The following is an 11,586-nucleotide window of genomic DNA, read 5'->3' on the forward strand; positions in this document are numbered from 1 at the left end:
CAATTTTCCACTTTGAATAAGAGTTGTCCATATGGTTAATATGACTAAATTCATACAAGCGAAGACAAATTTTTTGCTCAGGTTTTGCCTGAACTTTGATCAAGTCTTTTCCAGGACATTGAGAAGTCAACATTATTTATAAAATAAAAAATTATTTAGTAATAAATCTTTTTTAGTGTCATTCCTAAGAGAATAGCAACAGAATATGAGGTATTGAAACTTTGTTTGAATGGAAATGTCTGGTTGGTTTTGATATATTGGCCTATTACTATGGATTTTTAAGACAAATGGGTGAATCTCTTTTAGGATTATAAAGTTAAAACATGACAAGTAAAGTCAATGTCATTAAATTATTTGAATGCAGAAGTTTCCACTGACAACTTCCCAGTAAAAGAAAAAATATCAAAATAACAACAAAACTGAAATTTCTGTATCAATGCATTGCAGATTGATGCCTTCTCTTGACACTACTTGCATTATGTTGAAAGTCTAATTTTCTTAGCCTTGTGGTAATAACTTTTCCTTTATTTCAAAATAATGTCTTGATTTTGAAATATTTAATTGCAGGGTGAATTTTCTCCTGAGACTTGCATTTTATTTAGACATGTGAATACTCAACAGAGTAGTTAAAATCTTAAAGGCTAGTGAAAGAACTTTCCAATGTGCAGTCAGTCCATATCACACAGCTTATTGCTGGAAGTCAGATGCAGAAAGTTCACTTAAACTATAGATGTTTAGGAAATTTTCTGCCCAAAATCTCTTAGTTTTGTTGGTGTCTATCCAGAGTAACAGATAATTTCAAAAGTTTGAGAGAGATGAGTAACTTTCACTTTAATTACCATGTTCTCAGTCATATCAAGAGAAATAATGATTAAGACTTGGAGGTGTTACACTGGTTTTAGTTTTTATTGTAACAATTGTATGTTGAATTGCAGTTCAGAAGCTATTCCTTATTAAGTGTAAGGTAATAGAATTATTCCTCTTATATGATTTTCATGTCTGCATTGTAATACTGATTAATCCAGTATTAAATAAGTATCCTGCTTAGTATTGAGTACTGTGGTGTACTTTATGTGTGTCACTGGTCCTACCATGAACTCTATCTGCAAAGTGCTTATTTCAGGATTGCTAGTCCATGGGGTTTTTTTCCATCTGTCCATGTGTTTTTTCTTCTTCCACTCCCTACAAAGTCACTAAAAAAGTAGGTTTTAGTCTTGTAGACAGAAGAGTGATGTTACAAGCAACTGTTTCTTTAGTGTTCCTTAGGTACAGTAAGACTAGAGGTTGGAAGAATAAAAGCTGGGCCATTTCACTCTGAAAGGAGAACATCTCAGAGCAGCCAGGTATGTAACTATAAAACTGGTTAGTTTAGGAGAAATAATGTTAAATAATGAAAGCAAATAGAAAGATCAGTTTTATTATAACAATTATTTTTCACATGCCTGATCCAAGATGAAAAAATCTGCAGCTCTTCAGTAGCCATTTTATATGTTCAGTTAGCAAATTGTATCTGTTATAGACAGGATCCAGCCAAAAATATAATCCAGAAATGACTTTGCTGCAGGCTCCAGCTTGGAAGCGTAGAGAACTCCAATTCTCATCAATACCAGAAGAAGTTAGAGTCAACTTTAAATGTCATAGTTACTGTCAGAGGAGTTGGCATGCAGTGGATTATTGCTTCAGTAAGCTTAGAGAATTTCTCAATTCCTTGTATGTCCTTACTGTAGTCTCGCTTGCCAGAAGCAGGAAACCTGTGGTCTTTCCATCAGTCTTCTCTTATTTATTTTATTTTTGGTCTGTTGGTGAATTGTTACAACCTCACATCAATTCTGTATTTGAAAGCATGTTCCATGGCATAGCAGCTTGCACTGTGATTCTATCCAGTAGGAGCTACTGTTCTGAAAGCTCAAAAATCACCTTAACTTCCTTTGGTTGTGAACTGGGGATGAAAATTATCAAGTATTAAATATAAATAGTTTTAAGACATAATTAAAATTCAAGTGAGCAGTTTAAGGCTAGATAAGACTGACATTTTAGGCTCTCTTCAGAATTAGTATTGCTAAACAGCATGAAAACTTGCAGACCCTGGCTGGTCTTACTCTAAGATGAAGTTCACAGTGTTGAATGTTTTGAAGAATGTGTCACAGTCAGTGGACTATTCTCACTAGGAACTATGTTGTTCCTTTACTTGCCCTTCAAGTATAGTGAAAATCTTCTTGGAAATTGTGCAGGTCGAGTTGAGTGGAGAGCCTAATCTTAGTTGCAGCTGATGCAGTAGCTGAAGATATGAGAGCCCACATGAGGATATACTAATATCTGTATTCTGTCCTTACTGTTGTACTTGTAGCTAACTTGCATTACAAGATCTCTATAAGGTGATAGAAGGTGCAAATACCAGGACCTTGTTGGCCCTCAGAAGAAGCACTTCAAAGCTTTGCCAGAGCTTTGCCAGTCTCTGTTGGTCTAATGATGCTCCAGAAAAGAGCTATCTACAGTGACCAAAAAATTTGTGGAGTTCTCTGACTCAGTTTTAACTGAGCAGAGTTTTCCTGGGCACAGGAAAAATAAAATACTGCAGAAAATAAAATGAATACAGTGAATAAAAGTTTTACTTTTAGTAGCTGAGTCATTTAAGCTCCTCTCTAATCCCACTCTAACACTGTGTAGGTCAGTGAAGGAAGTGGCAGTTTCTCATCATTCAGTTTCCCAGTTTCTGGGTCCGGTGCACCTGAGGTCTTTGAAAGTGGCCTAAAGAGGCATACCAGTAAGTTGGAGAGTTTTTTGGTGCTTTCAGTATTTTATACATGTGAACTGGTAGCTGAGATCCTTCTGTTAAAATGTTGTAACTACGTGATGTAGGCCTCAAAGTGATTCCTTAGGCAGTAAAACACTGTAGAAGCGATTACTGCTCAGTACATCATATATATCTTTTATATATATCTTACCTAGCTTTTTATAAAAGAAACTAGCAACTTCTAATATAAGCAGTTTAGATATTGACAATCTAAGTTAAGCCATAATTTTTATTTAATCTAGATACATCATATGACAAGCTGTCTCATTCATAGAAATCCAGATACATGTGGAATAGCTGTCTCATGCTTAAATTTAGAACAAAGTTATTTCTGATCAAATTATTGTTAGAAAATAATGGTTTTTTTCCTATTCCATTTGAGCTTAGCAGTCTTATTCTAAAAGTTATTTAAATGGAGAAAATGGTTGATTCACCTATTTTAGAAGTATTCCATCTGATTATTGTAATGACAGCCACTATCAAAATCAGAGTAAAATATATATAACAAATAAGCAGAAAATTAGAATCAACATAGTGACTTAGATGACTTTATTGAAAAAGTTTTCTAGGAATGCTAGTTTAACTTTTTTTTAAATTTATCTTAATTCATTTGACAGCAGCTTCTGAAATACAGGGACTAAGAACAGTTGAAATAAAAAAGGTAAGTTGCAGCATGCAGTGGCATATATCAGGAATAGGTTTTGTAGATGTTTTCAACAGGTGTCTTTACAGAATGAAAGAAGTCTAGGCCTATTCATTGTTTTAGGAAAGGCAAATTAATTTGTCTTTCTTTTCAGTTCAGGACTGTACGATCTCCACTGCCTATATTTTTATGTAAAGTAAAGTGACTTATGTTAGCATGCTTCATGAGTTGTGTTGAAAAAAAAGAAGGAAGAGATATTGGGACCTAGTTTTATTGTTATCAGATTGAGTTAAATTCAGACTCTGTTGTAGTAAAGTCAGGGGAATTGTACCAAAGTTGGAAGGCTGTTTTTTGGTATTTGATATTTGTCTTCACACATATTTTTAATGAGTAGGTTCTCGCATGACAGCTGACAGGTTTTCAAGTGTGAACTTCAGTCACCTTCATTATGCATGTGAGCTTAGTCACAAATTGCATCTTATTTTCCAAAATATTTATATTTATTTGTTTTTGCTTGGCATCTAGTTCACTTGATTACACAGATTGTATTCAGCCATTCTTTTTACAGTAGAATCTGCAAATAGCAGTTTGCAATAGCAGTTTTTACAGTGAGGTATTTGGGTGTGGTACAGTGGTAAGCAGCTGGTTTTGCTCTTCAACATTTGGGCACTAGGGGGAGCATAAAGATTAATTCTAGTCTTCAGGAGATTCATAACAGGATATTCATATAGACAGTATTAAGGGCAGGAATCCCATCTCATTGGTTTTCCTTGCTCAGAACTCTGTGTTGACATTAAGAGTCTGAATTCTGTAATTATTTAGTTTGGTTAAGATAAAACACACAACTAAATTGGCAAATTTTCACCTACCACTGAGAAGAAGAAACATCCATTCTGGTCTCTCTGCTTTCTTGAGGTGATGCAAAGCATATAAGCTTAAAAACTGGCTTGACACACGAATTCTAATCTTCATAAAATAGGGGGTTTAGCCATCTTTGGAGGTAAGCCTACAGTTCTCTATGTTTTTCTTCCCAGAAAATCTAATATTTTTTTCATTACTATAACAGAACCCTACAGATTCACTAGGAGTGAGCATTGCTGGAGGTGTAGGAAGTCCTCTTGGAGATGTTCCTATATTTATTGCCATGATGCACCCAAATGGAGTTGCAGCTCAGACTCAGAAATTAAGAGTAAGTTAATTGTTAAGAAGGCTGTAAAGATTGCATGGGTAATGTGATTACTCTAGACAGACAGTAAACCAGCAGTTCAGTGATACAGTCATTAAGTGCTTCTGGCTATGGAAAGGATTCTTGCTGTTTGGATTGATGAAAAAGGAACTCAGATTGATAGCAGGGGAAAGTATAATTGGTGACATGTGCTAACTTAAGAAAGGAGATCTTAAAGCAGTCTTGGATCTTAGAGTTAGTCAGCTTGTGAAAATAGAAAGCATAGAAAGTGGTTCAGAAGGATGCATTATATAAACAAGTGCCATTGCTGAGTGGAGTGGTCATTCCTGTAGGTATGCAGTCTGTTTTATCTCTCAGGTTTCCTATGCTTATGATAGAGAGAGTACATTTTATGCTCTGAGTTAGAGTGGGAGATTTTATCTGAAGCTGTACTTAAATGCGTGCTGTATCCAATCTGCATCAAAGGTGGTTGAATTTGATTCAGGTTTCTTGGAAAATGTTACTTCAAGATGAAGCCAAATCTCTGATGATAATTTGCTACATCAGTCTGCCTGTCTTCAGGTGACATGCAAAATGCATCTCTGTTTTTTAACGTATATTTCTAGAGTTTTAGGATCAATTCTGTAAAGCATCAGTACTTTTTACACTGATTACACTAAAACGGTGTAATTTGCTAATTCTGATGTTGAATTACCTGCCTTCGTACTGGGCCATTTCATAGTTCTGCTATTGTTGAAAGGGACAAATAAATCTATGTAACTAAGTTAGATTTTCTGCATTTTCTTCTGTAGGTTGGGGACAGGATTGTTAGCATCTGTGGAACATCTACTGAGGGCATGACTCATTCCCAAGCTGTTAATATCTTAAAAAATGCTTCAGGCACTATTGAGTTGCAGGTAAAAACATCCTCAGTGACATTTTGAACATTTTCTGAATATTGTTTAGCCAGCTGCTACATTGAACTATTTTAGTGTCAGCATTCTTATATCACTGATTTCCAACCTCTCTTCCTAGGTTGTAGCTGGAGGAGAAGTGAGTGTCATAACTGGTCAGCAACAGGATCCGCCTATGCCCAGTCTTTCATTTGCAGGACTAACTTCAACTGGCATTTTTCAGGATGATTTAGGGTTAGTAACTATAGAATGTACAGCGTCTATAGCCTGTTACTTTAGATGTTAATCAACCTATAAACCTTACAAATTCTAGCAAATAATGGATGACAGTTTTGGCTTAATCATGATTAACATATTTGGTATACATGAGACTTGTGGGCCATAGGACCTTTTCTGTGTTTTTCATTATGCAATTTGCTGTGCTGCAAAATTTTTTGACTCTCTGTAGACTTGTTATGTGATCTGATTTCTTCTACAGCCTCTATTGTTTCACTGAGATTGGGTAGCTAGGATTAATTGATACACCCAGAAATTCTCTTTGCAATGTTGTATCTGTGTTTCTGCAGTGTGCTCTCTAGTGCTGGGCAATCAGGAGTGTCAGAAGTTTCTGGTATACAAGGTATACTGCTTCTGGTATTCTGCAAGGTGTATTATGTAAAAAAGTTTTGTGTCAAACTCTGTCATAAATCTGAGGCATTTTTGCTTTTAGGAAAGAGGAAAGAGAAGAAGTATTATTTAGCCACACATATCTACTTTGAAAAGTAGAATTCCAAAATTTCTTACTATCAAAGTATATGTGGGGAAATACACCTATAAATGATCTGTATTATAAACACATACATACAAATACACAGTCATTTATTAGGAGAGAAGCAATTAAACCTTAATAGGATGAACTATTTGAGCTAATTTTAGACATTACAGGATTTTTCAAATAGATTTTAGGGAATCTGGAGATACTGGCAATGCCTCTCTAGTTCACTAGTAAGCACTGTTGGTGGCACATAGCAGCCATAACTATACCCTGAGCTGTGTATTTGAAATAGCTGCTTTTGTATAATAATATGAGCATTATGTAATTTACAGAGTTTTAAATTAACTGAAATAGCCAGTTATAACAAAAGTATTTGTAGTTATAGTGGAAAGAGAAATGTATTGGTTAGCTTAAGAAGAATAATGTTTTTTGTTAAATATTCTATGTGTCAAATCTGAATTTCAGACAAAATACTCTTTTACCTTTTCTTAGACCTCCTCAGTACAAGACCATTACTCTGGACAGAGGACCAGATGGCCTTGGCTTTAGTATTGTGGGTGGCTATGGCAGTCCCCATGGAGACTTACCCATTTATGTGAAGACAGTCTTTGCAAAGGTAGGTGGAAATTTGTCCAATCAATCCATTTATTAGTTCACTGCAGTTATTGTTCTAAATCTTGGCCTGGGTTTGCAGTCAAAAGAATATTACAGTTTCTCGTAGCTTTTCCTTTTTTGTGCAAAGGCTGATCAAAATGTGCTTACAATATTTGAAGGCTGTAATCTTTAAAAGATTGAGAATTTCCAAATATACATGATTCAGCCTATCAGCAGAGTCTTGTCCACCTCTCAAGACTGAAATTGTGTAATTAGGAAAAAAGCTCCCTTGCCTTATATTTAGAGTGTGTTTACTGCAGGTAGTAGAGGGAAATGTTTTATTGAACCTAGACTCAGAGGAGTTCAAATGCTGACCTGGATTTGGTAATTTGGATGGCTCTAGGAAACAACAGGGAGTCAGAGAAAACTGGAATCATGAATGCTAAATTTTTAAGGTATATCAAAAGTATAAAGCTGCTTTTTACACCACTTGGTGAAAAGTTCTGCAGGTCTTGAAAATGTTATTTTTATAATACTAGGGTTTAAATCTTACACTAGCTGGAAAAACAAGGTTGAGGGAACCAGACAATCATGTAGTTCCAATTGCTAGATGTGGAACTTAGACCGGGTAGGGCGTACTGCAAAATTAGCAGTCTTCTCAACAATTGGCTCTATCTATATCCCTGAAAACCAAAAATGTTGCAAGAGTCTTTTCAGGACTGTGTGTCAGGAAGAAAAAGAAATGTGTGAGTCTGCAGTTACTTGTTTTATTGTTCCAGGGTGCAGCAGCAGAAGATGGACGCCTCAAGAGGGGGGATCAAATCATTGCTGTGAATGGGCAGAGTTTAGAAGGGGTGACCCATGAAGAAGCAGTTGCTATTCTGAAAAGGACAAAAGGAACAGTCACTTTGACTGTGTTGTCATGAGCTGGCTGCCTGACAGGCTAGGGTCAATAAGACAATATTGTTTACTTTCCACATAGTAAAGAGAATGGAAATGTTTATGTAGTCTTCTTGCTCTTTCAACTTCACAGGACTGTGTTACAACACTGAAGAAAAATAACAGTTAACCATATTTTTGTATACATTAGAAGTAATTCCCTTTCTGTCAAACCACTGGGATGAAGTTTTGTTGATAATAGAAACACGTGGATATTTTTCCTATTAGTAAGTCACCATGAAAAAAATGTTGTCATTAATAACCATACAAGAAAACTTAAAATGTTTTGGGAAGAGACTTTGCATATTTGAATAATGTTGGAAAAATGATAAATTCACCAAGTCAGCACAGAGGTTGCAGGGTAGCAGTAGTCAGAAAACAGGAATAAGGTTATTGAAGAAAGAAAATGTTACTAAAACAGAGATTTGGAAGATAAGGGGAAATGTATGTAATCTGGAGGCAGATGCTTAATAGACTAGATGGTTCTTTGGAACTAGATGATTTTTAAGGTTCCTTTCAACCCAACCTGTTCAATGATCGTACTATTACACAATGCTCAATAGAACTAGTTTGGTGATTTGGGTGGATTTTTTTGCTTGTCTTTTTGTGCATTTAATTTTTTCTAAGTCATGGTGTATCTGAAAAAAAAAAAAAGAGAGAACACTGTTTCACTTGGCTTAGGTGTGAGGGTTTCATTATTTTGGCAGCAGTGGGGTGTGTTGGTGGTGGTGATAGTGGTTTTGGTTTTTGTTTGTTTTGTATGTGGATTCTGTGAGACTTGTGCTCAGGGCTGAAAAATCCATTACTAGTGGAAACTATTCCTGGTGATTGAGAATGCCCAGTAACTGCAGTATTAGAAGAACTAGACTTTTAAAATAGGAATATTTTATAGTTCTTATGGGTAAAAACAACTTTTCTAATATGAAGTGTCTGTAAGCAAAGGTTGTCCTCTTTGAACATGCAACACCAGGTATAGGGTCAGTGCAGACATTTCTCTAAGCTGCTTGCATCAGAGCTGTGAACAAACCTCTCAGAGCAGCTTGCCTTAGCTGCCAGCAGATGTCTGGATATTGCCAGTATGGAAGGAGTTGACATTAATGGTGTTGCTGCCATTATCACTAGCAGCAAAGATAGAGTCCTCCTTGAACTGAGGAGGCATACAACCAGGAGTCACGGGTTGAGCATGGGTAAAGACCTGAAAATGCCTCACAGTTGAGGTGAGTAGTAAGACTGTAGTGAGGGTTTGCATCAATAATAAGCAGAAGAGGAGCTTTGACAACTACAACTATTATTTTGGGGATATTAATATTTGGGGATATTAATTTTAGAGGCATAGATAAAAGCATCCAGTAAGTACAATGCAATTGTGGAGCTTTCTTTGATCAGCAGCATGGTCAATAAATGCATCACTTTCTCATTACTTAAACTTTATCTAAAAACTGCACTCAATGAAACACTTAGCTGATTGTAACCTGCCTGCCTTTGCCTGCCATGTTCCTAGGAATCTGGCAGATAAAGCATGCTTTTCCCATTATTTATTTTCGTGCAGAAAAATTTAGCTGAATCTTTGAGAGGAAGATACCAGTCAAACTAGTATGCTATTTTAGCAGCAGGATGCTTTGTGTTAATTAGCAAAAATGGAATTTCAGCAAGAAGGCCACTATCTCAACTACCACTTACAAGAAATATGAACTGAAAATGCAAGTAATGGTCAGGCCATTATTAGGGGATAATACAAAAGACTAACATTCATTTTAGTGGTTCACAAAAGCAGTATTAGGAATGTCTGTTAAATAGTATTAACAAATTGATAGCTATGTGTAAATGAATTAACAAAAAAATCCCACTCTTTTTAACTATGCTAGAAGTTACATTGTGGTAGGCTAAGATGCAGTAATCTAGATGGAACCATTGCAGGATGCTGCTGTTATTGAATTGCTTTTGTACTTATTCCTTGCATAGAGTGAGAAATGCTTACATTAGAGTATGTAAAGTCACTTTATATAGTATCTATATTTGTAACAGAAGTAATGTACAGCTATTTTGTTACTGCTCTTGTGTCACAATGGGGGATTTAAATTAATGAATTTCAAACTGTTGTGATGAAGTTCTGGGTGTGTTACTAGTTGCTTTATAATACTAGCATGCTTGTATTATTCATTCTGTTGCAGAAGATTAATTCAAAACAATTTAGTAGTTAAAAAAAGGCATTACTCTTGATGTAAACCTTAAAGCATGTGCTAAAAATTAATTTTTTTTAAAGATGTTATCTTCACTTGCAAACTCTTAGCAAATTCATGAAACTGTGAAGCTGTCTTGCTTTTTTGTAATATAGCATCAATCTTTGTTAAAAAACTATTCCTTCAGGCATGGGATGTGCCATGAGGGACAAAAATAGTGGGCCATGGAGCTTGGGGCTCAGAGAACAGGCTCTCTCCCAAGCCCCATGCTAGGAAACTGTTGCATGATCAGTGTTTAGTGGCTGCCGTGCACTGGACCATGTAGTAATAGACTTTTCAGGCTTAGAATGTTTGGTTTCATTTACCATTTTGTATTCAACACAACTTTCCAGTCACAGGAGTTAGTCCTGTAAGGTGCTAGGTACTGTGGCCCAGTTCTACCAAGTTTTGGTTTTGGCTGCATTTTTTCCATGTTATTGTGTTACAGGTTTGGAAGGGTCTGGCCTCTTAAAGGCTCCATCCCATTGTCTGGTCAGATATCCAGCCCTTTTTTTTTAACTCTCAGCTATTTATTGCTGAGCAGTAATCTTAGTGGTATTAATGAAAAGCTCTTTAATTTTAGAGTGGTATTAATGAAAGGGACTGTCATTTTTGAAAGCATGGGTCTGAACAAAGGACAGATGATTCATAGGAATGCACATATTTCATTTCTTGACAGTGAACAGGTATCATTGGCACAGCTGCTTTTCTGTTCATTCTTCTGTTAGATTTTATTTCTGAGTTAGTTTTATGGTAGCAGTAGTATTGTTAATTCTCAGCTGAGAGAAGGGTTGGAATTTAATAGCTATTGCTGATCCCCTTTCCTTCACTCTATTCAGTCTCTTTTTATAAGAAAAAAAAAGAAACTGTATATTCTGTAGGCCTAGATGAAGAAAAAAGTGTCATCCTTTTTGTTAAGTGTCAAGATGTTGTCTTTTGCTGACAGAGACTTGGAAGTAATGTGGAAGTACTTAGGTCATTTAATAGTGTTTTGGCAAAGAAAGCCTTACCTCAAAATGGGAGTGACATTGGAAAGGGCATTTGTTAGATTTCCACACACACTTTTTCTTGCTTTTTAAAAACAAATAGTTTGAAGCATCTAAAATATTCCTGTGTAGAGGGCATTTCTGTTTTCAGCTCCAAGTGAACCTACTATGAATAAAGTTTTCACATTCTTTACAAATGTTATTAAAACTGTAAATATTTTTAATAGTAAACAGTATTGTCCTTAGCCTATTCAATACCTGCAGTGTGGATTTTTCTTTTGTAACACGTCATCATGCATGTTCCTCAATAGAAATGAAGATCTTCAATATAATGTGGTGTATTCCATAGCTGGTGTTGCAGGGTAATGCATTTACTTGTGAAGTTTGGCCACCTGTATTCATGGAAGTGGTAACCATGACAGGTAAGAAGATCCAATTCAAACACTTGAGAAGAATACACCTAGTGGAAAATGATGCCCACGTAGATTGAAGTTCCTATGTTCTTATTCTCGTGTCATAAAATCTTCCTAAGCTTTCTACTTCCTGTGAAAATTATTGTTTGAAACGAGTAGAAAAAA

General features: G+C 35.7%; 1 protein-coding gene across 6 annotated transcripts in view; it reads left to right on the forward strand.

The window, feature by feature from the left end:
* The window catches only part of MPDZ (multiple PDZ domain crumbs cell polarity complex component), a 95,195-nt gene extending 83,932 nt beyond the window's left edge, over positions 1–11,263 (forward strand). For 5 of the 6 annotated variants that reach the window (XM_053931393.1, XM_053931396.1, XM_053931397.1 and 2 more), the window contains 8 exons: positions 1,257–1,343; positions 2,668–2,764; positions 3,412–3,455; positions 4,504–4,626; positions 5,415–5,519; positions 5,638–5,750; positions 6,763–6,886; positions 7,644–11,263. In XM_053931393.1, the coding sequence (XP_053787368.1) occupies positions 1,257–1,343; positions 2,668–2,764; positions 3,412–3,455; positions 4,504–4,626; positions 5,415–5,519; positions 5,638–5,750; positions 6,763–6,886; positions 7,644–7,790 (840 nt within the window). In that variant the 3' untranslated portion in view covers positions 7,791–11,263. The remainder of the gene's footprint in view (positions 1–1,256; positions 1,344–2,667; positions 2,765–3,411; positions 3,456–4,503; positions 4,627–5,414; positions 5,520–5,637; positions 5,751–6,762; positions 6,887–7,643) is intronic. The other variant, XM_053931394.1, reaches the window with a different exon arrangement.
* The last annotated feature ends 323 nt before the right edge of the window (positions 11,264–11,586 follow it).

The sequence above is a fragment of the Vidua chalybeata genome, chromosome Z, assembly GCF_026979565.1.
Source record: "Vidua chalybeata isolate OUT-0048 chromosome Z, bVidCha1 merged haplotype, whole genome shotgun sequence".
Classification (NCBI taxonomy): Eukaryota; Metazoa; Chordata; class Aves; order Passeriformes; family Viduidae; genus Vidua; species Vidua chalybeata.